Source organism: Geotrypetes seraphini, chromosome 1, assembly GCF_902459505.1.
Source record: "Geotrypetes seraphini chromosome 1, aGeoSer1.1, whole genome shotgun sequence".
NCBI lineage: Eukaryota > Metazoa > Chordata > Amphibia > Gymnophiona > Dermophiidae > Geotrypetes > Geotrypetes seraphini.
In genome coordinates, this window is record NC_047084.1 from 351467777 (window position 1) to 351494409 (window position 26633).

A 26633-nucleotide genomic window follows, 5' to 3' on the forward strand; every position below is an offset into this window, starting at 1 on the left:
TCGTTTAGTAGTTCGGCTTTATCGGAATCTGATTCTGCATAAGTCCCGTCTGCTTTCCTAAGGCGTACTATCCCATTTGTGTTTCTTTTCCTATCACTGATGTACCTGAAGAAGGATTTCTTCCCCTTTCTTAATGTCCTTTGCTAGATTCTCTTCTATTCGAAGCTTGGCCTCTCTGACTGCCGTTTTGACAGCTTTGGACCTGGCCAGATAGTCTTCTTTTACTTCTCCTTTTCCTGATTGTTTGTAGGAAACAAATGCTTTTTTCTTTTTCTTAACGAGGTCCGAGATTTCTGTAGTGAACCACTGGGGTCTGTTATTTCTCCGTCGTTTGCTTACTGTTTTTATATAGCGATTCGTTGCTTCATGCAGGGTAGATTTCAGGTTTGCCCACATAGCCTCTACATTATTAGTTTCGGCTTGGTCTTGCAGTGCCCGACGGACGAAATCTCCCATGCGTTTGAAGTCAGTGCCCCGAAAATTAAGGACCTTTGTTGTTGTGGTCGATCTAGTGAAACCTTTCCTAAGATTGAACCAAACCATGTTATGGTCGCTGGAGGCCAGCGTATCACCTATCGAAACTTCCGATACGCTTTCTCCGTTGGTGAGTACCAGATCTAGTAATGCCTGGTACCTAATGGGCTCCAATACCAATTGTTTGAGCCGTGCACCCTTTAAGGAGGTTAACAACCTTCTGCTGCCGCTACTTTGTGCGGTAAGTGCATTCCAATCTGCATCGGGCATATTGAAATCCCCTAACAGTACTGTGTCCCCACGCAAGGTGATGTTTTCGATGTCTTTGATTAATTCCATATCCTTGTCTACCAGTTGTCTTGGAGGTCTGTAAATCACACCAAGATACAGAAGTCAGAGGAAAGCAGAAACCTGGGTCTCTGGGAGCAACACTATTAGGAAAATAAAATGACCAGAAGATGCTTGTAGGCACAGGGTTTTGTTTGGTTAACTATGTCATTTTTTTTAATGAATCTGGTGTTAGACATTAACATCAGGGCAGAGGGCTTGTGTCTTCTGCTTCTGGAGGTTTTGAATAGGGCAATTGCCTTGGTGACATCAAGTAACACTCTAACCCCGTGATCTACAAACAGTGTTTTTTTTTTAAATGGTATGGTAGCCGTGTTAGTCCACTTTATATGATAATATACATAAATAGAAATAAAACAAAAGGAATAAAGGTGATACTTTTTTATTGCATTAACAGTGCATTGTTTGTAGCACCGTCATTCCTTGTATTTGGTTTTATTTCTGTTTAAAAAATGAAACAATATCAATACAATTCTGGCGGTCTACCTTAGAGGGGGAACTAAGTGTGCTGTTCCTCGTTGTTCCACGGTTTGTTGTGCAGTGGCACCAGCTCTCCAGGGCAGTTTAGCCTTTCCTGCTTTTCTGCATTCTGTCACCGGCACAAGAAGAGAAAGAGAGAAGCTGCCGAAGGATCCTTTTTGTTCCGTCCTTACTGGAATAACCAGCATGCAAGCATTATCTGACTGTGCCGAGGTAAGGAGGGGTGGGGGAAGTACGCTACACATATTTTTCACGTTAATGAGATCTTTATTCTACTTCGCCACCCCCTTACAAAATCCAACATTATAGAAATCGGTTTTATGACTTTAAGTAACGCTCTAACCCAGTGGTCTGCAAGCAGTGCTTCTGTTGGTGCTTGTCTCTCTGGATTGGAAAGGAGAGCAGGCATACTACAAGCCAAGCTTCTGAGCTTTCATTTGGTCTTGCAATCTTATTTGCCTACTTAAGGTATGACGTATGAGTACATAATCTTTAAGCATTTCCACTTGGTTAAATAACTTTAGTTATTGCAAAGGAGAACGGAGTAAGGCGATACTGAATTATTTCCTTGAGCCATTTGATTCACTGCATATTGAAATGAAAGCCACAGATTCTTGCCAGGTTGTTTTCAGGTAACAGAGGGTTAGATATATGAATATTCCTTTTCTTTTGATTGCTGAGTTTAGTGGGAGTAGGTTCTATTGACCCCCCCCACCCACCCTGCAGGTAAAAAACATAGATTTACATTTCACGAATTCTCTTCACAGTCTGTCATTTAAGAAAAATAGACTGCAGCATTGATTAGCTATGGACCTAAGACAGGGTAGCTTTGTATTTTGTGTCTTCTTTGGCCTAGGAGCTAACTTTTGAAAAAATGATTGATAGTGCACTGCTAAACTCAAATTCAAACAAACTTTCCCTTGTCAGAAAAAAAACATTATTGGTGGGTTGTGAGTGACCAGCCTGTATCTAAATGTCAAGGGCAGGGCAGATAACTTGGGCATGGGGAAGAGTCATGTGGCCAAATCAAAGTTAAGGTCCTTCTAACTCTCCTCCCTCTTGGCCCTATCATCCCATCCATATCATACTCTCTCTCTTTGGTCCATCCATATACCACACTTTTCCACTCACTCACAACTACTCCTCAGCAGTCTTTCTCCTTTTTGAGCCCATCTATACCACACTCTGGCTCCTGTTCTTTTATTTTCCCTATTTCTTCTTTCTCTCCTCCCTCCTTTGTTTTCTTTTCCTCCTTCTTACTTCCATCTCTCACAGGCTTGGATCATTCAAGAAGGCATGGGATAGGCATGTGGGATCTCTTAGAAAGAGGAAGAGATTGGGCAGATTATTGCAGATGGGCCATTTGGCTTTTAAAAGCCATCATGTTTCCATGTTTCCTTGCTCTTTTATCTTTAGCTCCAGGCATATTCCTGTTTTCTGGGATTGGTTCTTCATTCCCTGCATTGCAACACTTCTGGTACTCACAGATCTCAGGCCAGTGGTAGTCCCCTGCCTGCAGAGCCTATATGAGATTCTCTACCACATGTCTACTCTGAGCTGCAAGCCCAGCAAGGATCACAGCTTGAAGCCTCGGAGATCACATGCTGAATGGAAAACATGTTCCAGCAGCCCAGGGCATGGGAGCATGCACATATACTAAGCCACTTTGACCCGCCTATATGATACTACTCAGTGGCCAAGCTCACAGAGCCAATCTGAAAGGTGGCTGCAGAACTTTACCAAGAGGCAAGAAATAATTCAGCAATTAAGTAAGAAGAAAGCCCGTGAGTCAAGCCAAGAAATGCACAGCATCTATGAGACAATATGCCCCTTGTTCCCACATAAACTCTGCCAATGATCTGTCACCTCTTAATATTCATGCTGTGTTCCTTCTTTAGACTCACATAACCCAGTGCATTTCTACTCTTGTGGAATAAAATTTATTTTAAGATGTATATACCGTATGTTAACTATACGGTTTACAAAGATTACAATCGTAACAGGTTAAGCACCACATATGAACACAAATGCAGAACAGCACTCATAAAAAAGGGAAAAAAGAGGGAATAATATGTTTGTTTTTTTGTGAAGAATAGCAATAGTGGTACTCTCCATTCCGCCCTCAGTTCCTAGCCCCTCTTAATATCAGAGCTGCCAAGGGGAATGAATTTTTAAAAGGGATTTAAGTTCATGGAATTGCACACAACCACAACCTCCTTCCCTTTCTACATTCATCCCCACATATCTCAGTAACTGAAAGGCTGGGAAAATATACAATTTGCCACCCCACAGCTGACCCAGCCCAATTAGCAATATTACATCTCCTCCCAGTGATAATGGGTGGTAAATAGCTAACAATTTTTAAATTGTTGTGCTTTTGGCTCAAATCTACTAATTTCTATAGTGCTACCAGATGTACGCAGCGCTGTACAGAGTCACGAAGAAGACAATCCCTGCTTGAAGGGACTCTATATTTCTCTTTCTAGTCTTACCCCTCCTCCCACTTCCATCCCTCTCTTCATCTCTTAGTGCATGTACCTTCCCCACCACGATCTTGGAATCCTTTTCTCATCCCATTCCTCATCAGTTGAGCAAAATTCCTCTCAGTCCTCTTCATCTCTCTGCTTCTCTTTATTCAGCCCACCTCATAACGTAGTTCTTTGTATCACAGCTGTTCTATTCCCATATTCATGGGAACAGAATGCTGTTTTTTTGTTTTTAAACTTTATTAATTTTCAAACTAAATTTTCAAAATTTTCCGGTAGGGTTTGCTGCGAGCAGCCTGTTCACAGTGTTGTGTGTCTGCTCCGCCACTACTGCTGCTCTGGGAGGTCTGCTGGTATGTCTGATCTCACGGAGGGGGGGGGGTGGTTGGAGAGAGGCTACATCCGCACAGGGGAGGGGGAATGAATGCTAAACCACAATGGGGAGGGAGAGGTGGGACTGCAAGTTGGGGGGGTAGAGGAGGGGATATAGATGCTGCATGGCAAGTTGGGGTAGGCAGGAACATAGATGCTAAACCTGCAGGGAGAGGGGAGGGGACATGGATGGTTGACCAGTAAGTAGAGGGGAAACGAGATAAGAAGGAAACATAGGAAGAGATGCTTGATTGTAGAAAGAGAGAGAGAAAGAGATGCCAGACCATGGGGATTAGGGAAGACATTCAGGGTGGAAGTGACAGAGGTGGCGAGTGGGGTGAGGGAATAGGATGCTAGACCCACAAGTGGAGTTAGGAGTAGAAGAGAGAGTGACCAGGAACAGGGGGAACAGATTCTTGGCTAATTGAGAGACGGAGAGAGAGGTGCCAGACTATGGGGGCCAAGGAGGATATTCAGGGAGCCAGTAAGACAGGGGTGGGATTTAAAAGGAGGCAGAACTGCAGTTGGAATGAGAGGGAACTGAGGAGGCTGGAACCTGAAAATGGAAAAGGCAGAAAGGAATTTCAGGTCTCAGGAAAGGAGAATTATACGCAAAACACTACAGATAAACGTTGCAGAGTTTTGAAATATTGTGCGCAAAATTTTGCAAAGAATTTCTAAACTTTTTTGCACAGAATCCCACCAGGTATAACATATCCCTTCTCTTTGTTTTTGGCTTGCGGGTGTCAGGGGAAATTACTCTTCCCCCCATCAAGGCCAGTGTTAGGGGAGGGCAAACAGAGCAACTGCTCTGGGCCCCGCAGCTCAAGGGTCTCTGATCTGAGCATCTCTTCCCCTACTAGCCATCTCTCTCCCCCTCACCTTGCCAGTCTCCTTCCAAAGTTAAAATCTTCTTTTTCAGAGGGGCCCTAGTGCAGCATCCATCCTTACAAGCTGCTGGCACTGCCCCGATGCTTTCTCTGCTGCAATCTACCCTCTTCTAATACTACTTTCTGTTTCTGCCTGGGCAGATCGCAGCAGAGGCATAGCTTTGGGGCAGCTTGTGAGGATGACTGCCATACCGGAGCCCCTCTGATAAAGAAGATTTTGACTTTGAAAGGAGTCTGGTATGGTGAAAGGGAGGGAGATGTACAGAAGGGGAAGAGATGCCCAGACCGCAGGGCCCCCTGGAGCTGTTTTAAGTTAGCCCAGTGGTGGGGGCAAGGAGGGATGAGAGCAGGGATAAACGCAAATCAGAGGTGGGGGGAGGAACTAGATAACAAATTGTGAAACAGAGGGGGTGGGGTGGGAGAGAGAAAGAGAAATGATGGACAGTGGAAGGAAGGGAGAGATTTTATAGGAACTTAGGCACTAGGCAGCCCTCTATTTTGGGGTTGGCAACGTGTTCTTCCTGCATCCCCACCCCCTGCAGGTGGTCATGCATTTCTTTCCCTCTCCCACCTCCTCTCCTCCCCACAGTTTGGTATCTCTTTTCCTTTCCCTCTACCCCACATGCTGCAAATGGTGTAGTAAGGGGGGAGGGGGGGTGAACCACCCCAGGCACCATCTTGGTGGGGGCACTGGCACTTCTTTGCCTCCCGCCATGCTCGTGCCTTCCCTTCCCCCATACCTCTTTAAATCTTCACCAGCACAAGTAACTTCGGCCTGCTGCTCCCCTCTGAAATAACTTCCTGGTCGCAGGGCCAGTAAGTGATTTCAGAGGGAAAGCCAACGCTGGCACGAGCAGCAAGACAGAGAAGTTGCTCGCACTGGCGAAGAGTTAAAGAGGAATGGGGGGAAGGGAGGTCGTGAGAGTGGCATGGGGCAGGGAAGGAGCAGGAGGGTGGAGAGGTGTGCGGACTGTGTGCCACTTCCCCGTGTGCCTCCTATCCTTGCTACACCACTGCATGCTGTTGCTGTAGTTTTCCGGCATCAGCTCTTTCAAGGCAGCCTCACTTCTTGCCAATCTAGAAGCTTTCTCTGCAGCATCGTGCAAAGAGAAAGTCTCTGGATCAGCAAGAGACAAGGCTGCCATAAAAGAGCTGAGTCTGGAGAAAGTGAAAGAGATCCCGGACCATGGGGAGAAGGGAAAGCAGAGAGATGCTTTACTTCATAGGTTTTGGGGTGGGGGAATGCCAGACAGCATATGCACTACTGCTGGGGCAGCCTAAGCCAAGAATGGGGGGAGGGGAGCCTTGGCCCCTTATGGCTACACCCGCAACCTTCTTTCAGTTTCACCCTGTAGTCCTTTCTCCCAGACTCTTATCGTCAGCTCACTGGCTGCCAGTAGCCAAATGTTGTGTTTTTCAAGGGCCTAGCATTTAAATCCTTGCATGACATGCTGCCAGGCTACATGACCACCAAGCTTCTTCCATACATGCCGAATAAGTCTGCTCCCAGGATGAAATACGCCTCAAAACGCCCCCTGGTCATGCCCTTCAGCTGCAATCCACCATATGATGTTCCTATTCCCAATTCATACCGAGCCACTGGAATCAACTGCCCCCACAGATCAGATCCCTTGAAGGACTCCTGAACTTTAGGAAAGCAATAAAACATACCTCAACTCCCCTGCCTATGGGTGGTGGATTACAAAGAAATGTGGTCTGCACATGCATAGGCATTCTTGGAGGGAGGGTGACATTTTTCCAGAGCTGGGATGGTATAGTGAAACTGTGTAGAAATAACTAGCTGTAGGATCCAGGTGCATTCAGTCCTTCTGGTGAAAATAAATACAGGAATTATTGCAGAACCCTGGTGGACGCTGCTAGAATAGATGTCTGTCTGTATGTCTTTCTTTCTGTCTGTCTGTCTCTCTCTCTCTCCTTGGCCGCTGTCTGGTTGTTGGTTTTTTTTTCTTTCTCTCTTTCTCTCCTTGGACGCTGTCTTTCTCTCTCTCGCTGGACTCTGTCTTTTTTTTTTCTCTCTCTTTCTCTCTCTCTCTGTCTTTGGACGCTGGCTGGCTGTCTCCTTGGCCCCCTGTCTATCTGTCATTCTTTCTTTTTCTCTCTCTCCTTGGCCACTAGATGGTTGTGGTTTTTTTTTTTTTGGGGGGGGGTTTGCCCCTCTCTCCTTGGCTACTGGCTAACATAGTAATGACAGCTGATAAAGACCAGTATGGTTTCAAGTTTCAAGTTTAATAGATTTTGATTTTTACGCAATATCATATATTTCAATGCGTATTACATGTAATCTGCCCAGTATGGGGGCTAGATTTGTATTTGCTGTGCTCTTGTTGCACTCCCATGTGCCTTTAATTTGCGATTACCAGATATTGTTCTAATTTTCCTATGATTTGACTCAGCCTGTCACCAGAGAGTTTCAAGAGACAGAGGAGACCTTTTTTTCTGTAAAGAGATGCAGCTATAAAGAAATTTCTGAGCAAAATTTTAAAAATCTTATCCTATTTGTGTCTGGCAGTATCCTGGAAAAGTTCTTTCTGTTGGGTAATTCAGAAAAAAATGGAAAATTGTATTTTTACTCGTGAAAGGCCAATTTCATAACTATCACAGAAAATTTTTAAAAAAACAGCCTAGAAATTGACACTCTTTAGCTCTGGGATTTTCTCTCATGGTGATTTTTTTTTCCTTTCTTCTACCTAGAAAACAAGACCATGTATGTGAGAGGTCCTGGGGCTCTTCTGCGACTGTCCAGTTTCAGATTCCTTGTGCAATCCTGCACCCGCTGCATTCATGGAGGTTTCTGTTATACATCCCAAGGAAGTGACTATAGGACCAAACCATTTATCTACACTAGGACAAGAACTAAACCCCAATATTGCCTCTTGCAAAGCTCTTCTCAGGACTATGCAGCAAGGAGCAGAAGGTCTCTCAGCCTGTCAGCAGCTGAAATTGTACAGTCTATGCCGAAATCCTTGCAACCTTACCTTCGACTCATGAGACTTGATAAACCAATTGGTTGGTAGATTTATAAATAAGAGCCTGACCCCACCCTGCTTTTGTAGTCTATGGTTATATAATTCTCTCTCCCTATCAGGATCAGACTGAGAGTCCTTGGTGGCTACAGAATTATTTTTATTAAAAAGGGACAAGCAGAAAAGCAAATGAAAGCACAGTTTAGGAACAAAATTCTTGACAAATGCAAACAATAATTTATTAAACCCACTATTTACACAGCTAAATTAAAAACTGAAGGAAAAAAAAATAATAAAAGGCAGAGCTGCAGTGACAAGAGTAGAAAATTTTCCACTAGTCTTTGCTTATAGCTGCAAAGAAACAGTCTTATCCATGGGAGGGCAAATCTGAGAGGTTTGGCATCTATCTGATAAGCTGAGAAAACATTAAAAACATCCAGAAGTGTGGGCACTTGTTTCTTACATACAGCAATCCTGGTTAGGGGTAAGCAGGGTGTTAATTTGCTGCAGCTGGTGATGGCTCTAGCTCAGAGGTAGAGAATGACATGGGGACAATTTTTTCCCTGTCCCCGCAGGAACTCATTTTCCTGTCCCTGTCTCATTCCTGCAAGCTCCGTCCTCATCTGCTCAAGCCTCAAACACTTTAAAATCATAAGTGTTTGAGGCTTGTGCGATTAAGGCAGTGTTTACAAGAATGGGGCAGGGACAGCGACAAAACTTGCGGGAATGGGGAAATTGAGCTGCGGGGACGGGGAAAAATTTGTCGCCGTGTCATTCTTTACTCGGAGGTTCTCAACCTAGTCTTTGGGATACACCAAGCCAGTCAGCTTTTCAGGACATCCACAATGAGTATGCATGAAATAAATTTGCATGCATTAACCCTTATTATATGCTAATCTATCTTGTGCATATTCATTGTGAGAATCTTGAAAACCAGATTGGCTTGGTGTGTCATAAGGGTTGGGTTGAGAACCCTTATTTTCACTCCACCCTCTGTATTCTTGCTAGAAAGACAACACTAGGAGTAGCAGAGATGCAAACTTGCTATTTTAGAGGGAAAATTTCAAACACATATGCTCATAAACCTTATCTAAAAATTGCTGACACCTAAAAATGCATACATACTTCTGGCTATCCAAAGGAGGTATTCCTAGGACTGTATGTGACACACAAGCATGCATGCTATATTATACATCTCAGCTGCCTGATAAGGCAGATGCAAAGCACATAGCTGCTTATAACATGTACACTAGATTGGCCCTCAGTAGACTGGCCCAGTCTGATCTCTGTGTCTCATCCCTATATCTAATAGAAAAGAAGTGGACCAGCAGGATTGAATCAGGCACACTGCTGGGATTATGTCAGTCACTGGCACAGGGATGGAATAATTTTCCCCGAGCTGAAAACAAGGTAAAATTGTCAGCATGTGTGGGGTTCCTTTCAATCTCTTCAGTTTTACGCTTTTTACTCTGCTGAACCGACATTGAAACAAAGCGCTCCCAATTATTCATAAATGAGTTTTCTCATCTGCATTTCAATTACTTTTTATCAGCATTTTTGGTTTTGTTCTCAAAGTGTTATTTTTGGTCTAGTTATCATGTAATGGGACCATGGTGCAGACCAAGACAGGTTTCAAAACCTGCCCAGCCTGTGGAAAACACATTGCCAATAATGGTACCCACAGGCTTTGTGTCATTTGTTTGGGCTCAGTGCATCATCGGGAAGACTCAAGAATTGTTTCAACTGACTTTGTGTCTGTGAGAAGGCAGGGAAGACGCTCTTAAAAGTGGAAAAATCTTCTAAGCTAAGGTCAGCTGATTCTGTGCAGTCCTCCCTTGATATTGCCTTCACTCATTCAGTAGCTGCAAAAGTCCTGTCATGTGAAAGGACAGTACTGTAACTCTTTGGAGAGGGCACCAGACTCATAGATATGTCTTTGGCGTTGTTGCATAGGTCTAAGCAGGAGGAGCTTTCTAAGCTTCATGCTTCAAAAGTGGTTTCAAAACATTTTCCTCTCAGAATAGATGCTCATGATTAGAGAATAGTTCAGTCCCATTATCTGTGTATAAGGACCTTCAGACTTGACAGAGAAAACCAATGGTCAAGCCCTTCTTGGCTCCTAGTGGCACATTCTGTCCCACCATCTGTTCTGTACAGAGACACTTCCAGCACAGAACTTGCACAAATATCATCTTCCCCTCTTATTCATGCACAAGATTTTGTGCTTCAGCTCTTACTCGGTGCAATACAGCTGTGCCAGAAACGTTAAAAATCCAGTCTTTGACGAAAATGGTGATAGTTTCATCCCCCCAGTTCTGGTTATGGCGGCAATTTCTCATACTAAGCTGTGCCATTGGGGGAAAAAACCAACCTGTCGTTAGAGGCAGATCTAGATATTGTTGCTATCACAGAGACATGGTTCAGTGAATCACATGGATGGGATGCAAACATACCGGGATATAATCTTTTTAGGAAGGACAGAGATGGTCATAAAGGTGGAGGAGTAGCTCTCTATGTAAAGATCAATATCCAAGCGACCGAAATGCAAGGGACCTGGGGAGAGGAAGAAGCGATATGGATTGCTCTGAAAAGAGAAGATGGAACTTCTATCTACGTGGGTGTAGTCTATAGACCTCCGACTCAATCACAGCAAATTGATAAGGATCTGATTGTGGATATCCAAAAGTTTGGAAGGAAAGAGGAGGTTCTGCTGTTGGGAGATTTCAACCTGCCGGATGCGGACTGGAATGTTCCGTCTGCAGAATCGGAAAGAAGTAGGGAGATTGTGGATGCCTTTCAAGAGGCTCTGCTCAGACAAATGGTGACGGAACCCACAAGGGAAAAAGCGATATTGGATCTGGTCCTCACAAATGGAGAGAGTATCTCTAATGTTCGAGTGGGTGCTCACCTGGGTAGTAGTGATCATCAAACGGTTTGGTTTGATATAACGGCTAAAGTGGAGAGCGGCCGCACGATACTTAAAGTCCTAGATTTCAAACGTACGGACTTTAATGCAATGGGAAAGTACCTGAAGAAAGAGCTGTTAGGATGGGAGGACATAAGAGAAGTTGAAAGACAGTGGTCTAAGCTGAAAGGAGCGATAAAAATGGCTACGGACCTTTATGTGAAGAAAATCAATAAAAACAAGAGAAAAAGGAAGCCGATATGGTTCTCCAACCTAGTGGCTGAGAAAATAAAGGCGAAAGAGTTGGCGTTCATGAAATATAAAAAAAACCCAAGAAGAGGAGAGCAGAAAGGACTACAGGGTGAAACTGAAAGAAGCCAAGAGAGAGATACGTTTGGCGAAGGCACAGGCGGAAGAACAAATGGTTAAAAATGTAAAAAAGGGAGATAAAATTTTTTTCAGATATATTAGTGAAAGGAGGAAGATAAAAAATGGAATTGCTAGGCTAAAAGATGCTGGGAACAAATATTACATTACATTACATTAATGACTTCTATTCCTCCTGTACCTTGCAGTTCTAAGCGGATTACATCAAAAGATAACTGGACATTTCCAGGATGAGGGATACAATTAAAGACATTGGGCCTAATACAACAAGAAGATAGCTAGACGTTTCCAGGAAGATGAATACAATTAAAAGCGTTAGGTCTGAAACAATTTTGAAGGGAAGATACTGGGAGGGGGAGAGAGGGGAAAAGAAAAAGGAGTTAGTACATTTAGATGAATTTCTTAAATAGCAGTGTTTTGATTTCTTTTCGGAAAGTTTTGATGTCAGCTTTCCGAAAAGAAATCAAAACACTGCTATTTAAGAAATTCATCCAAATGTGCTAACTCCTTTTTCTTTTCCCCTCTGTGAAGAGTGATGAGGAGAAAGAAAATGTGCTAAACAAATACTTCTGTTCTGTGTTCACAAAAGAAATCCTGGAGAAGGACCGAGATTGTCTGGCAAAGTTACACGAGAAAATGGAGTAGATTCTGCGCCGTTCACGGAGGAGGGTGTTTATGAGCAACTTGAAAAACTGAAGGTGGACAAAGCAATGGGACCAGACGGGATCCATCCCAGGATACTAAGGGAGCTCAGAGAGGTTCTGGCGAGTCCTATTAAAGACTTGTTCAACAAATCTCTGGAGACGGGAGTGATTCCTGGGGATTGGAGGAGAGCGGATGTGGTCTCTATTCATAAAAGTGGTCACAGGGATGAAGCAGGAAACTACAGGCCGGTGAGCCTCACTTCAGTTATTGGAAAAATAATGGAAGTGTTGCTGAAAGAAAGGATAGTGTACTTCCTTGAATCTAATGGGTTACAGGATCCGAGGCAACATGGCTTTACAAAAGGTAAATCTTGCCAAACGAGCCTGATTGAATTTTTTGATTGGGTGACCAGAGAGCTGGATGGAGAACATATGCTAGATGTAATTTACTTGGATTTCAGCAAAGCCTTTGATACAGTTCCTCATAGGAGGCTGTTGAACAAACTTGAAGGGCTGAAGTTAGGACCCAAATTGGTGAACTGGGTCAGAAACTGGCTGTCGGACAGACACCAGAGGGTGGTGGTTAATGGAAGTCGCTCAAAGGAAGGAAAGGTGACTAGTGGAGTCCCTCAGGGTTCGGTGCTGGGGCCAATCCTGTTCAATATGTATGTGAGTGACATTGCTGAAGGGTTAGAAGGAAAAGTGTGCCTTTTTGCAGATGATACCAAGATTTGTAACAGAGTAGACACCGAAGAGGGAGTGGAAAATATGAAAAAGGATCTGCAAAAGTTAGAGGAATGGTCTAATGCCTGGCAACTAAAATTCAATGCAAAGAAATGCAGAGTAATGCATTTGGGGATTAATAATAGGAAGGAACCGTATATGCTGGGAGGAGAGAAACTGATATGCACGGACGGGGAGAGGGACCTTGGGGTGATAGTGTCCGAAGATCTAAAGGCGAAAAAACAGTGTGACAAGGCAGTGGCTGCTGCCAGAAGGATGCTGGGCTGTATAAAGAGAGGCGTGGTCAGTAGAAGGAAGAAGGTGTTGATGCCCCTGTACAGGTCATTGGTGAGGCCCCACTTGGAGTATTGTGTTCAGTTTTGGAGACCGTATCTGGCGAAAGACGTAAGAAGACTTGAGGCGGTCCTGAGGAGGGCGACGAAAATGATAGGAGGCTTGCGCCAGAAGACGTATGAGGAGAGACTGGAAGCCCTGAATATGTATACCCTAGAGGAAAGGAGAGACAGGGGAGATATGATTCAGACGTTCAAATACTTGAAGGGTATTAACGTAGAACAAAATCTTTTCCAGAGAAAGGAAAATGGTAAAACCAGAGGACATAATTTGAGGTTGAAGGGTGGTAGATTCAGGGGCAATGTTAAGAAATTCTACTTTACGGAGAGGGTAGTGGATGCCTGGAATGCGCTCCCGAGAGAGGTGGTGGAGAGTAAAACTGTGACTGAGTTCAAAGAAGCGTGGGATGAACACAGAAGATTTAGAATCAGAAAATAATATTAAATATTGAACTAGGCCAGTTACTGGGCAGACTTGCACGGTCTGTGTCTTGTGTATGGCCGTTTGGTGGAGGATGGGCAGAGGAGGGCTTCAATGGCTGGGAGGGTGTAGATGGGCTGGAGTAAGTCTTAACAGAGATTTTGGCAGTTGGAACCCAAGCACAGTACCGGGTAAAGCTTTGGATTCTTGCCCAGAAATAGCTAAGAAGAAAAATTAAAAAAAAAATAAAATAAAATTAATAAATAAATAAATTGAATCAGGTTGGGCAGACTGGATGGACCATTCGGGTCTTTATCTGCTGTCATCTACTATGTTACTATGTTAGATTGCAGAAATCTGCCATACACTGTAGGTGATTTCTCTTATGACCCTCCTGTTTGCATTTCAGAAGGAACATACGTTTTCTAGTGGCTCTCATGCTTTGGTTATAAGTGAGTCTTATACAAAGTTTATTTATAACTAGGGTTTCAGATCTTAGGTTTTAACCAATAACTCCCTGCTGTTTGTTAGATAAACACTGGAAAACCTCCTCTTCCTCCAACGCTTTCTCCCTTTGCTTGCCGCAGATCTGACCTTCTATTTTTATGTCTTACTGCACAGATCTATTTTATTCTACTAGAAAAGGGTCCAAGCAATGGCATTAGTGCATTGATTTTTTTTTTTTTCTGTATCTCAAATAGCTGGAAAGTAAGCGCTTTCATTTATAAGTTATAAACTCCAAGAAGAGAAGCCCTAGTAAGTTAGTCCTACAAACCAGTTTGAAGTTGCTGTCAAAAATCATTGCATCATTTTACATTAATGAGGAAACACTACTGCTTACCTTCTATCCTAACTCTTATAAATCCCACTATGAGAAGACTCTGCATACTGGACTGTAAATGGACTATTGTATAAGGACAGAGTCTGTCAAAAAATCAACACAGCTTCTTATCTCTTTCATTCCCCATGGACTGTCTATTTCAGTTGCAAAGTGTACAGCAGCTAGGTGGCTAGCGTCTTGTATTCAGTTTTATTCAGTACATCAAGGCTCATCAGATCAGAGTCGCTGTTGCTACCATAGCTCTTTTGCAATCCTCTTTGCTAGGAAGCATAACAAAGCAGCTACCAGTCTTCTGCTGTCTGCGTTAGTCATCGGTCGGAAAGAGTCATATTCAGTTTTCACACAGCGCAATCTGTGATTTGTTCAGCTCTTACATCATCACGTGGATGTGTTGGTCCTTAAGGGTCGGTGGGGTAGATTTGAGAAAATTGAACAATTCTTGAGTTTAGGAGTCAGCTACTGTACTTATGTGCTTGATCCGATCCTGCTTGTCAGCAGCGAAAGCCGAACTATTTACCTGTGACAGCTGTTCACTGTAGAGCAGGGGCTGTCGACCAAGTCCTCGGGACCTCAAGCCAGTCAGGATTTCAAGATATCTGCCACAAATATGCATGAGGTAAATTTGCATGCAGTATGTCAATTGTTTACACATCTATCTCATACATATTCATTGTGGGTATCCTAAAAACCTTATTGGCTGGGTGTGTCCCGAGGACTGGGTTGAGCATCCTTGCTGTCAAAGATAGGATTAATCAGATGCACTTTTCCTCCTACATCCCTGAGTGTCTATCTTGAACTTTGAATTAATTGAAGGGATCATTTGCATGAGAAGGACCACCCATACTGCGAGCCTTATGTGATTTCCGAGCTCTGGCAGAACAATTTGTTCTGCTGTTGGATGTTGTCACCCCATTTATGTGTTTGATTAATCCTACAGCTTTGCTAAATGAACTTCTACTGAAGATTATCCGTAGGATGGCTACAGATATTTGTAACTCTGTCCCATGAAGACATTTGTTGCAAACTCAACAAAGCTCCCTGTGGACCCTGATTAACTCCAAGGCCCCAATGCTCAGAGGCTTGCTGTGCAAGCAAGACTGGTAGTAGCCAGTCTTACTCGCAAGTTAGTTTAGTCTCCACTGCACAAAAGGGTTCTTGGGGGTTTCTCCCAATCGAGGTAGCAGCTATCAAGCATTCTATGCAAATTCATTGCAAGATATTAGTATTAAAATGAGCACTCTGTGTATTACACAGCAGGGACTGCACACCTTTCAACGGTCAAAATTTTCCAGCATCTCTGGAGCTGTTGGTAGCTTGAATAAGTCAGATCAAAAAGAAAAGGGGAACAAGTGGAAAAAAATCAATTACATTCACTCCCTAAAAAATATTTTGTGACGGTGAATGCAACAGTTACACTGGACATCATTCAAAATTTTTTTTTGAAAAAGACTGCTTTTTAGTTTACTGCAATGAACAATAAATTAGAAGAGAAAAAGCATCAGAAATGCTTATCGAAGCTAGATCATAAGGCCTCCTATAACATACAGTTATTCTAGGTCCTGATCTTATAATTAGAGAGTGACACGGGAATAAATTTTTCCCCGTCCCCGCAGGAACTCATTTTCCCGTCCAGGCGTGTTTTTTTCCTGTCTCTGCCTCAATCCTGCAAACTCCATCCTCATCTGCACAAGCCTCGAACACTTTAAAATCATAAGTGTTTGAGGCTTGTGTGATTAAGGCAGAGCTTACAGGAACGGGACATGGACAGCGACAAAACTCGCGGGGACAGAATGGGGAAATTGAGTTCCTGTGGGGATGGAGAAAAATTTGTCCCCATGGCATTCTCTACTTATAATGCAGGCCTTTAATCATGTGTCTCTTTTTCTACCACAAACCGTCACTGTCAAACTTGTAGACACATAGGCCCATATTTTATAAACAGTACCATAAGTTAGGTGCCCTACTGGTGCCTAACTTAAGTGGCAAAGCCATTTAAAAGTGACCTTAAAATCGTTTAAAAACAAAAATGTAGGCACCTAGATTGCATTTAGAGAAGTGCCTAAAGACGCCTAAGGTCAAAGTAGGCATGGCTAATGCTAGAAATGACCTTAGGCACTACTGTAGACACAGTTCACGTCAAACATAGGCACCATAAATATAGGCATCAAAAACCCTGGCCTACATTTCCGGCGCCTATGTTTGAGGTAGCCACAATTCTACAAACGGTGCCATTATGTGATTGACATATGATCAGCGGCCATCTTTTAGGTGGCTGCAAATACTAACGCCATTTGTAGAATCCAACCCACAGTGCCCAAATGATTCAAAAAAATAGTCCAAAAAATGTACCTTTCTCAGCTCTAAACATTGGTAAATTACTTAAGGTAATGGGTAGACTAGATGGGCCATTTGGCCTTTATCTACCATCATGTTTCTAAGTTACAATTATCTGTCTACAAGAACTTCAGTGATGGTAATATAAACCTCCTGACGCTCATCAACCAAGCGTTTTGGTTGACAACCTGCTTTGGGGAATTCATGTTCCCAATACCCTAGAAAAATACATAAAATAAGTGAATATCTAATCACCTACACACCTAACCAGTACAAAATTGCAGCTTCTCAAAACAGTTCATGGATCAAACAGACGCCATAGCCCTAGCTCATTAATAACGCCAATTTATGTATAATCACGTAATGACATTTTACATCACGGGAACTCCATGTAAGTACGTATTGAAAAGCTCAAACGTGTGCATAATGATGCCACAAGATGTAAAGAGCATTTCATCTAAAAACTTGAAATCATCTGAAGAACCACTTAAAAGCACACCCATCCCCCCAAGCGCATCATCATATATATACACACTCTGGATCATATAAATAGGAAACTGTAAAGCCTAGGGAACCACCCATACTAAACTTCACAACCTCTCCTCATTTCTAAACTCCCCCTACTATCAATTTGTGTGTAACAGACCTTAAGCTGAACAAATGAACAAGCCAAAAACTAGACCCTGTAATTCAAATAAGGGTTCAAATGTCACACTCACAGTTCAACAGAACAATGGCCTGAAGAACTAGGACTTTAATATTCTTTATTCAAAAAGACCCGACATAACCAGGGTTTCGGCTAAAAGCCTGCATCAAAGGTCTAAATACAAGGTGAATCAAAAATTAAAGGCAGTTGTTAAATTAGAGCAGAGCTAGCGAAATGCAATATATGTACTCGTACATTGCCTATTGAATAGTTCAACGCACAGTGCAGCGCTCAACCATTAGTCGGCTGGCTGCTACGAGGTCAGAAACATGGACACTGCATTGCAAGATTGTACCATCGAAGAACAATGTGCAGTAGTGCACTTTCTTTAGGCGGAGGGAGTGAAACCTGTGGAAATTCACTGTCTGATATTGACTCAGTATGGACATAGCATGATGAATCAACAAAAGGTTTATGAGTGGGTAAAAAGGTTTAAGAACAGGTGTAACTGACGAAGGTCCTGCTCGCCCATCGATATCGTGCAAACAGGAGCACATTGACAGGGTGGATGCCTTGATTAGAGAATACTGATGGGTAACGGTGTCTCAATTGGCTGCAGATTTGGATATCAGCAGTGGATCTACAATTGCCATAATATATGATGACTTGGGTTCCAGAAAAGTCTGCGCACGATGGGTTCCCGAACAACTTATTGATCTGCACAAACAACAGGAACTGTGACCAGTTCCTGAAGCAGATCTGAACATTCTGGAGAGAATTGTCATGGGTGACAAGACATGGGTGCGTCACTGTAACCCAGAGAGCAAAAGACAAAGCATGATGAAGTGAAGGAAGCTTACCTGGATTTGGGAGCAGCCAAAAAACTTCTCTGCAGGAATGCAGAAGGTAGTTCAATGATACAACAAATGTGTCATCTTGCAAGGGGACTATGTGAAAAAGTGATATGTTCAATGGCTCATAGTTACTTCTTTTAAAGCCGTTAAATGTATTTTGCCTTTACTGTTTGATTTAACCTTTTGATAAATAAATATAAAACATAAGTAAAATGAATACAAGGAAATAACATAAAATAAAATAAAACAATATCTGTTGAAATATACAAAGATATCACATGACACGAGTTGAAAAGGCTTTGAATACAACAAATAAAATATATATATTATAAAATTACTTGATCATAAAAATCGTTAGAGAAAATAAAAACATGAAAAAATACTTCCAGAATATTAAAGGTAACAAAGTTCCAAATAAGGGAAAACCTTGAATAGGAGGAAAAAATGTTAACCTCCCAATCCATCTTTTAACGTCATGGAAAAATAATATTGAAGGAACATAAGTAAATGTGCCTGTAAATTGTACTCATAAAGATTATATGTATAACAATATGTTGTGCTTTAACCCCCCACCCACCCCCATTTACAAAACCGTAGTGTGGTTTTTAGCGATGGCCATAGCAATATCAGCTTTGATGCAAAGATGCTTGATGCTGGAACTCTTCAATTGTAGAATAGATCTGTCTCAACTGCAGAAACTGGACCACCAGAATATTATCTCATAATGTACTTGGGTGACAACTTATCTTCAAATCTAGAAAAGAGATCTGTTGAGCAACAGAGGAAAAGGTGAACTTCAAATTAGAGTCACACTGGTTGAGTCATGCAAAAAAATGTTTTCCAGGATCCATGCCATAGCAAAAATATGTCATCAATTCTCCAAAATAGGATATATGGACTAAATGGAGTGGACAATAAAAATTATTGTTCAAAAATTACATACAAATTTGCTACATCAGGGGTTACTGTGGCAACCATAACTGTACCCTTTGTAAAAATAAATAAAAATACCTGTTCCGAAGCATACATTTTTTTGTAAAATAAAACGTGGTAAGGCAATCAAAAAGGAGGTTGGCAGGTTCCTAAAGTCAGAGAAAGAGTCCAAAATCTCTATAATTCCAAAGGCTACTTCATGCGGATTATTGGTGTATAGCACTTCAATATTAGCTGTCACTAATATGAGAGGTTCTGTCAAGTTCTCACATGTATCCAACTGAATCATAAAATCTGTGGAGCCTTTAATGTATGAGGGAGCTTTACTCACAAAATGATGTAAAACAAACTACATATATGGAAAAAGGTTCCAACTATGATCCCTTGGAAGAAATAATGGAGCGGCTCTTTTGGCAAAATATAAATGACCACAGTAATTACATTACATTACATTCATATCATTGAAAAGAAAAGTGTGGATTAACTTGTAAGTTTCATGCCTCCACATCATTCTCTTCTTGGATGGGCTGAGAGCTTTTCAGCAGCCCTTTGCATACTCCCTTTCCTGGGAAAATGAGCAGGGCTCCTATATCTGCCGCCAGGTTCCCCTGCTCAAATATCAAAGGATCTGCGAGCAAAAGTAGTTCAACTTTATAAATCAGAAAGGCAAAACTCCTGCAAGAGCAGGGGAGAAGTCTGGGGATGCTGACAACAGTGTTGAGTGATATTAAGTTACTAACAATTAGTAGTTAATTACTTTCTTGCAGTAATTGATAAAGTACAGTAGCTAGCTACTTATTCACTATCTTAGTAACTGTAATTAATTACTTTTGAAGAGTAACTATGTAGCACAACATGACATAACCAAAGTGGAATTGTCCAATCAGAATGGTGCACCAAAGAAGTGTCTTTCAACTCATCTGATAGATCCAAATGCCTTTATTCATCCAAAGTTGTACGGATTCATACAATGACTCAATGACTCGACATGTACACGTTTCAGCCTACCCGGCCTGCATCAGGAGTCTTAGGAGTCTTTGGGTGTGCAATGAAGTGACCAAGAACTATTGCAAACCAACCAAAACATTGTTTCTGCATGAAACTTTGAAGCACTGCACAACGACGTGGCCTTACTGCAAGTAAAAGACAGCAAGGCCGCGTCGTTGCACAGTGCTTCAAAGTTTCGTGCAGAAACAACGTTTTGGTTGGTTTGCAATAGTTCTTGGTCACTTCATTGCACACCCAAAGACTCCTAAGACTCCTGATGCAGGCCGGGTAGGCCGAAACGTGTACATGTCGAGTCATTGAGTCATTGTATGAATCCGTACAACTTTGGATGAATAAAGGCATTTGGATCTATCAGATGAGTTGAAAGACACTTCTTTGGTGCACCATTCTGATTGGACAATTCCACTTTGGTTTTGCTCTTTTGAGTTTTGTGGTTTTGTTTCCCCTGTTCTTTTGTGCACAACATGACATGACATGACATGGCAGAGGATGTGATTGGCATGAGTTGATCAAACTTCCTTGAAATAAGCATCCTTAATGGAACCATTTTGTGTTAACCCACCCTCGAGTTGGGTATCCCCTGGATCTATGGATTCATCAACTGAAGAATTTCAGAGGCTGGTATTAAAAGAATTACAAACTTTTCCCCTCCTCCGCCAAGTCGCCATCATAATATAACTAGTGAGGAACGTTGTGCATTATCTGTGTAATAGAAAATGTTTCTCATATGCCTAAGGCCTAGCATGGCAATTTGCTCTCAGTTGCACCCATTTGATTTTCTGACCTTGCACTTGTTACATTATGTGGCGACATGACAGAAGACCCTTGGTTTCCTTCTGCTTTATTTTGCAGGGACCTGGCTATTGTACTTGCCTTGTACCTGGAGTATTGGCTTGGCAGCAGATGAGGGCTGCTTGCCTGACTTGCCTATGCTGACACTCTTTGGCATGGGGGCAATTTTGATGCGGGGAGCAGGATGTACCATCAATGACATGTGGGATCGGGACTTTGATAGGAAGGTAAGAGAAGCCTCTTGGGCTGATTTGTGCTCTTCTCCCCTTCTTCTCTATATGTTCCAGTGGCTTGAAAAGTCCATTAGAAATTAAATCAAATTGTCCAGAGGGAGGTAATTAGCTTATTTTTCTTGCATGTCTAAACCTTTCTTTTCAGGAAATCATTCAGTGTAAACATTCCTTTGTGCTCATAAGTTTTCATACCCCTGACAGAATTTTGAAGCGGTGGAAAATATGAGTGATCCTGCAAAACACCATTCTTTAGTTTAGGAATATTCGTCAGCTGAATCCTAATAACTGAACTCGTATTGACCTAATCAAAAGTTTACATACTCTTGAATGTTTGGACTGATAATATACACTTGAGACACGTACATTGAGATGTCAATGAAGGATAAATATCCACACCTGTGCCTTACTTGATTGTAATTAGTGTCTGTGTATAAACAAGCTGTCCAAAGATTTGAAAATGCCAATCGGAACTGTTCAAACTATGATCAAGAAGTGGAACATTATGGGTTCTGTTAATACCAAGCCATGGTCAGAAAGATTTCAGACACAACTGCTAGGAAACTTTGTAGGGATGCAAAGAAAAACCTATAGGCAACTTCTACTGAAGTACAGGCTTCTCTGAAACAAAGTGGTGTGTGACTGTTTCAGCATGCACCTTAAGGAGATACTTGAGCAAAAATGGGCTGCATGATAGAGTTGCCAGAAAAAAACCATTATTATACCAATGCCACAAAGCAACCCACTTACAGTACGCCAAAAAACATCTAGAAAAGCCTCAAAACTTCTGGAATAAAATAGTTTGGAGTGATGAGACCAAAATTGAACCATACATGCTATGTTTGGAGAGGAGTCATCAAGGCCTGTGAAGAGAGACACACCATCCCTACCATGAAGTATAGAGGTAGATCTCTGCTGTTTGGGAATAGGGAGGTTGAGCTACAGCAGCACAGGGAATTTAGTCAAAACTGATGGCATCTTCTCAGAAAATACTGGAGGAGAATTTGCATTCATCAGCCAGGAAACTGCGCATATTAGGGAATACTTGGACTTTCCAACATGACAGTGATCCAAAACATAAGGCTAAGTTGACCCTTCTGCAGTGGCGGCTGCAGAAAAAAAATAAAGGTTCTGGAGAACTCAAACCTGCAATTCATGGTAGACAACAAAAAAATTATAGCAAGATAAACTTGGATATGTGAAATATCGATAATATAATGTGCCACATTTTCACAAAAAATGATGATTATGTCACAAATAAATGTAGGCAGTGCTGCTTTAGTTTAAAGGGGTGTGTATTTCAATGAACGGAGGAAAAAGCCTCAGACAAATGCCCTCCCACCACCACAATGGTGGATAAAAGTGGTTGGGTGGTAACCTCATTGGCAGAAAACCTCCATTGCACTCCCTATTAAATTAACTGTAAGCAGGACTGTCTATGCAATTGATAGATGAAAAACTTTCAACTTATCTATGATCGGTACACCGACGATGGCTAGCGTTTCACCAATTTGCTGCCTCAGGGTGTAACAGAATCCGATCAAACTAGGGCCAGAAAAGAAGATTATATCAAAAACTGGACTCATGCATAACTTCAAACAAATTTAAAGAAGCCACTTTGACATACCTTTTAACCGGGACGCGAAAGGCGTCTCCTCTGATCAAAAAGATGGCCACATCACAACTGTACAGGGTTAAAAAGCTCCCGGGAGATGACGTCAAAACCCGGAAGTGGTTGTTCAATGAAAATGCTGATCAAGCTGCTGACACGTAGTGGATCGATAATATTACGTTGCTGATCACAATAATTGTCAAAAGGAGGAAAACAACAACATGCAGTCATGGTTCTCAAAAGACTACTTGGCTGTCAAAAATTGAGTTGTCTTCCAAAAAAGACGTGTATACATTCTGTTGTAAGTCCATGTCTAAAATTTTATAGATTGTTAATTTATGATTTTTGATTTTTAATTTTTAAATTTTAAATTTTTTATTTTTTGTCTTTCTCTTAATTTTTGTGATGTTTCTTATGTTTTTCAATTGTATTAATAAAACCATTAAAGAATGTGTGTCAAAAAAGAAATAAATACTCATTCTTGTTGCTGTTAGTGCTCAAAAGCAGCGTGAAAACCACGACAACTGGAGATACAAAAAACTGGAATTTCAAAAGTCTAAACGACTGGAGTTAAAGAAATATACTCCACTCGAGTCTTGAATTTAACCCATTCGGTTCTTCACTGTTCAGTCTGTGGATCCATATTTGTTCTGCCCTTAACAATCGCTGTTGTCGATCTTTATGGCTGGCGTCTATATGGTCAATTGCACAACATTGTAAGTCCGTAAATAAATGGTTACGTTCTAAACAGTGAGTAACCATGGGGGCCTGAAGTCTATTATTTCGGATACAGCTTTTGTGTTTGATAGCCCGTATTTTAAAAGGGCGAGTTGTTTGACCCACATAGACCATGGGGCAAGGGCAAATGAAAATGTAGACCACAAAAGTGGAGGTGCATGTGGTGATGTGTTTTAACTTAAACATCTGACCTGTACTTGGATGAATAAAAAAGTTGGTGAGTTCCCGTGTGACAGTACAAATGGAGCAACTGCCACATTTGAAATGGCCTGTTGATTGAGCAGTGATTGGGTATGGATCCCTAATATCAGATGGACTAAGCAGTTCTTTGAAATTCTTTTGTCGAGAGTAAGCCATCCTTAAATGCGTGTCACTGAAGGTTGGATGCAATTCCATTATTTCCCAATGATGTCTAAGAATCCTTGTAATGCTGTTGATGTTAGGGGAATATTCAAGTACACATGTGACAATATTATCCACTGTTTCATTGTCTTTTTCTTTTTCTCTAGGCAGAAATAGAAGATCTCTATTTAGGAATTTAGCCCTGTTGTAAGCTTTTTTCAGTACAGTTGAAGGGTACTTTTTAGACGAGTATATAATTGCTTGCTCTTCAATTTGTAATCTGCGGTGTCCGAGCATAGACGTCGGTACCGAAAAAACTGAGATGTGGGTAGGCTACGTTTCAAGGCAGTTGGATGATTGCTGGAGAAGCTGAGAAAAGTGTTCCTATCGGTACTTTTTCTATGAACTGTCGTTCTGATGGAATCATTTTCTCTGTAGACACTGACATCCAGAAAAGATATATGATAGGATGACATGTTATACTGAATTCTACATTCTGATGCCTCGAATTTAGCCAAATGTAAAATTGGTCAAGTTCTTCTTTAGAGCCTATCCAAATGACAAAAAGTCATCAATGAACCGTAGCCACGTGAGGATTTTCTCAGAAAAAGGGTTGTTCATGATCCACTTGTTCTCAAATTTCTGCATGAAAAGATTGGCAATCGAGGGTGCCATGGCCACCCCCGAGATTTGTTGGAAAAATTTTTCTTCAAATCTAAAATAATTTCTTTTCATGGCTATAGACAAAAGTTGTATTATAAAGTGGATAGGAATTCTATGATTGCTCATGTTGTTCTGAAGAAATTCCTCCACAGTAGCGATAGCTTCATCCTGAGGGATAATGGTATATAATGATTTCACATCGAACGTGACAAAAAAGGTTATATGGTTTGGTGAAACGCTGGCCATCGTCGGTGTACCGATCATAGATAAGTTGAAAGTTTTTCATCTATCAATTGCATAGACAGCCCTGCTTACAGTTAATTTAATAGGGAGTGCAATGGAGGTTTTCTGCCAATGAGGTTACCATCCAACCACTTTTATCCACCATTGTGGTGGTGGGAGGGCATTTGTCTGAGGCTTTTTCCTCCGTTCATTGAAATACACACCCCTTTAAACTAAAGCAGCACTGCCTACATTTATTTGTGACATAATCATCATTTTTTGTGAAAGTGTGGCACATTAGACAACAAAAGAATTTACAGGATCTGGAGGTTTTTGCCAAGAAGAATGAGCAGCTGTACAACATGAAAAACTAAAGGGCCTCATTCACAACTATTGGAAAAGACTGCAAGCCATCGTTGCTGCAAAAGGGGGCAATACATGATATGAAGAACTAAGGACCTGATTATATAAACGGCACCCTAATCGCAGATGCCTAACAAATTTGTGAGCAAATTTCTTTTTAATTGGCATGGTAATTGGCCACGCCTTTAAAAAGCAATTTTTAAAAATTTAATTACTTAGTAACGCACTCGACTTCAAGGGACGATGGGATCAACATGTAGGTTCACTCCGGGGAACATAAGAATTGCCGCTGCTTAAAAAGAGGGTTCTTGTTGAGGGAGGGTTCTTCGAGTGGGCAGACTTGTTGGGCCGACGGCCCTTTTCTGCCGTCATACTCTATGTTTCTATGTTTAGTGTTATGTACGGATTATCATGTGGTGCCTACTGACACCTAACAACGTGTAACCAAAAAGTAGGCATGGTTAGGGGCAGAGAATAGACATGGTTAACTTAGGTGTCTGTTAGGCACCGGTAAATTAGACCAGGAAAAACCTGGCCTAATATGCCGGCACCTACCACAAAGATGCCTAGCGATGCCTTGGCACCGCTAAGCGTGATTCTATAAGCGGTGCCTAGTGATTGATTGACAATCACACTGACCGGTACCTTTTATAGAATCAGGCCCTAAGTGTATGCTAGCTTTTGAACAGGGCAGTCAAAAAAAAGTAGGGTTGAAGTTACCTTCCAACAGCCAGAGGAGAGTCAATTAACAATTTTATTAGAATAAAACCAAAGAAGCTCTCAATGTCATCCATGTAAGAACATGACATGACACTTTAAGCTGGCTTCAGGAGTTGTAATCTCTTAAGGGTACAACAGCTGGAGTGGTGTTGCTGCATCTCTGGGTCTGCTGATACCTGCTAAGTAACTCTGCAGACTATGTTTAATGCTTGTATGAAAGGGTGTTAGCCTAGGATCTTTTTTTTTTTTTTTACTTCCCTCACTTAGGTGGAAAGGACAGCCAGTCGACCAATAGCTGTTGGTGATATTTCCTACTTCCAGTCTCTTGTTTTTCTTGGGGGACAGCTGAGTTTGGCGCTCTGCATACTTCTGTTCCTGAATTACTATAGGTAAGACACACCCTTATTCTGTTGTATGCCATTATGCCATGTACAAACTGGATTCTCTGCCTCTCTTGGCCTCCTCTTGGGAACCGTTTACATATTTTGGTTATTCGTACAACTAGACTTGCTTGCAACATTCTCAAATGTCAAGCATTTGGATCCATGGAGATCTTCACCCATCTCAGCCGCTACCTCATTTGTGAAACAGGGATTCGGTATTTAGGCCTGGGTTTGGGTCTGAGATGCAGTGCAACAGTCAACAAAGACAAGTAGTTATTTTAGCCCCTTTGTGTCCCTGCAGCATTGCCCTTGGTGCAGCCTCTTTGTCTCTTGTGATCACGTATCCCCTAATGAAGAGGATCACTTACTGGCCACAGTTTGTTTTGGGTGAGTCTGCATGCTACTTTGGAAATGTCACTTGCAGTTTCATGATTTCTCTAATAAAAATAAATACTAACCTCATTTACAACCTCCCTACTAAAAAT

The 26633-nt window shown here is 41.9% G+C and overlaps 1 protein-coding gene across 6 annotated transcripts in view; it reads left to right on the plus strand.

The window, feature by feature from the left end:
- Positions 1-26633, plus strand: part of COQ2 (coenzyme Q2, polyprenyltransferase) — a 45046-nt gene that overhangs the window by 166 nt on the left and 18247 nt on the right. For 2 of the 6 annotated variants that reach the window (XM_033963876.1, XM_033963909.1), the window contains exons 1-5: positions 1116-1515; positions 7763-8077; positions 20936-21102; positions 26033-26154; positions 26450-26535. In XM_033963876.1, the coding sequence (XP_033819767.1) occupies positions 7774-8077; positions 20936-21102; positions 26033-26154; positions 26450-26535 (679 nt within the window). In that variant the 5' untranslated portion in view covers positions 1116-1515; positions 7763-7773. Of the gene's footprint in view, positions 1-1115; positions 1516-1632; positions 1771-1801; positions 1935-7762; positions 8078-9346; positions 9445-20935; positions 21103-26032; positions 26155-26449; positions 26536-26633 lie in introns of those variants that run through there. The other 4 variants (XM_033963890.1, XM_033963885.1, XM_033963920.1 and 1 more) reach the window with 4 other exon arrangements.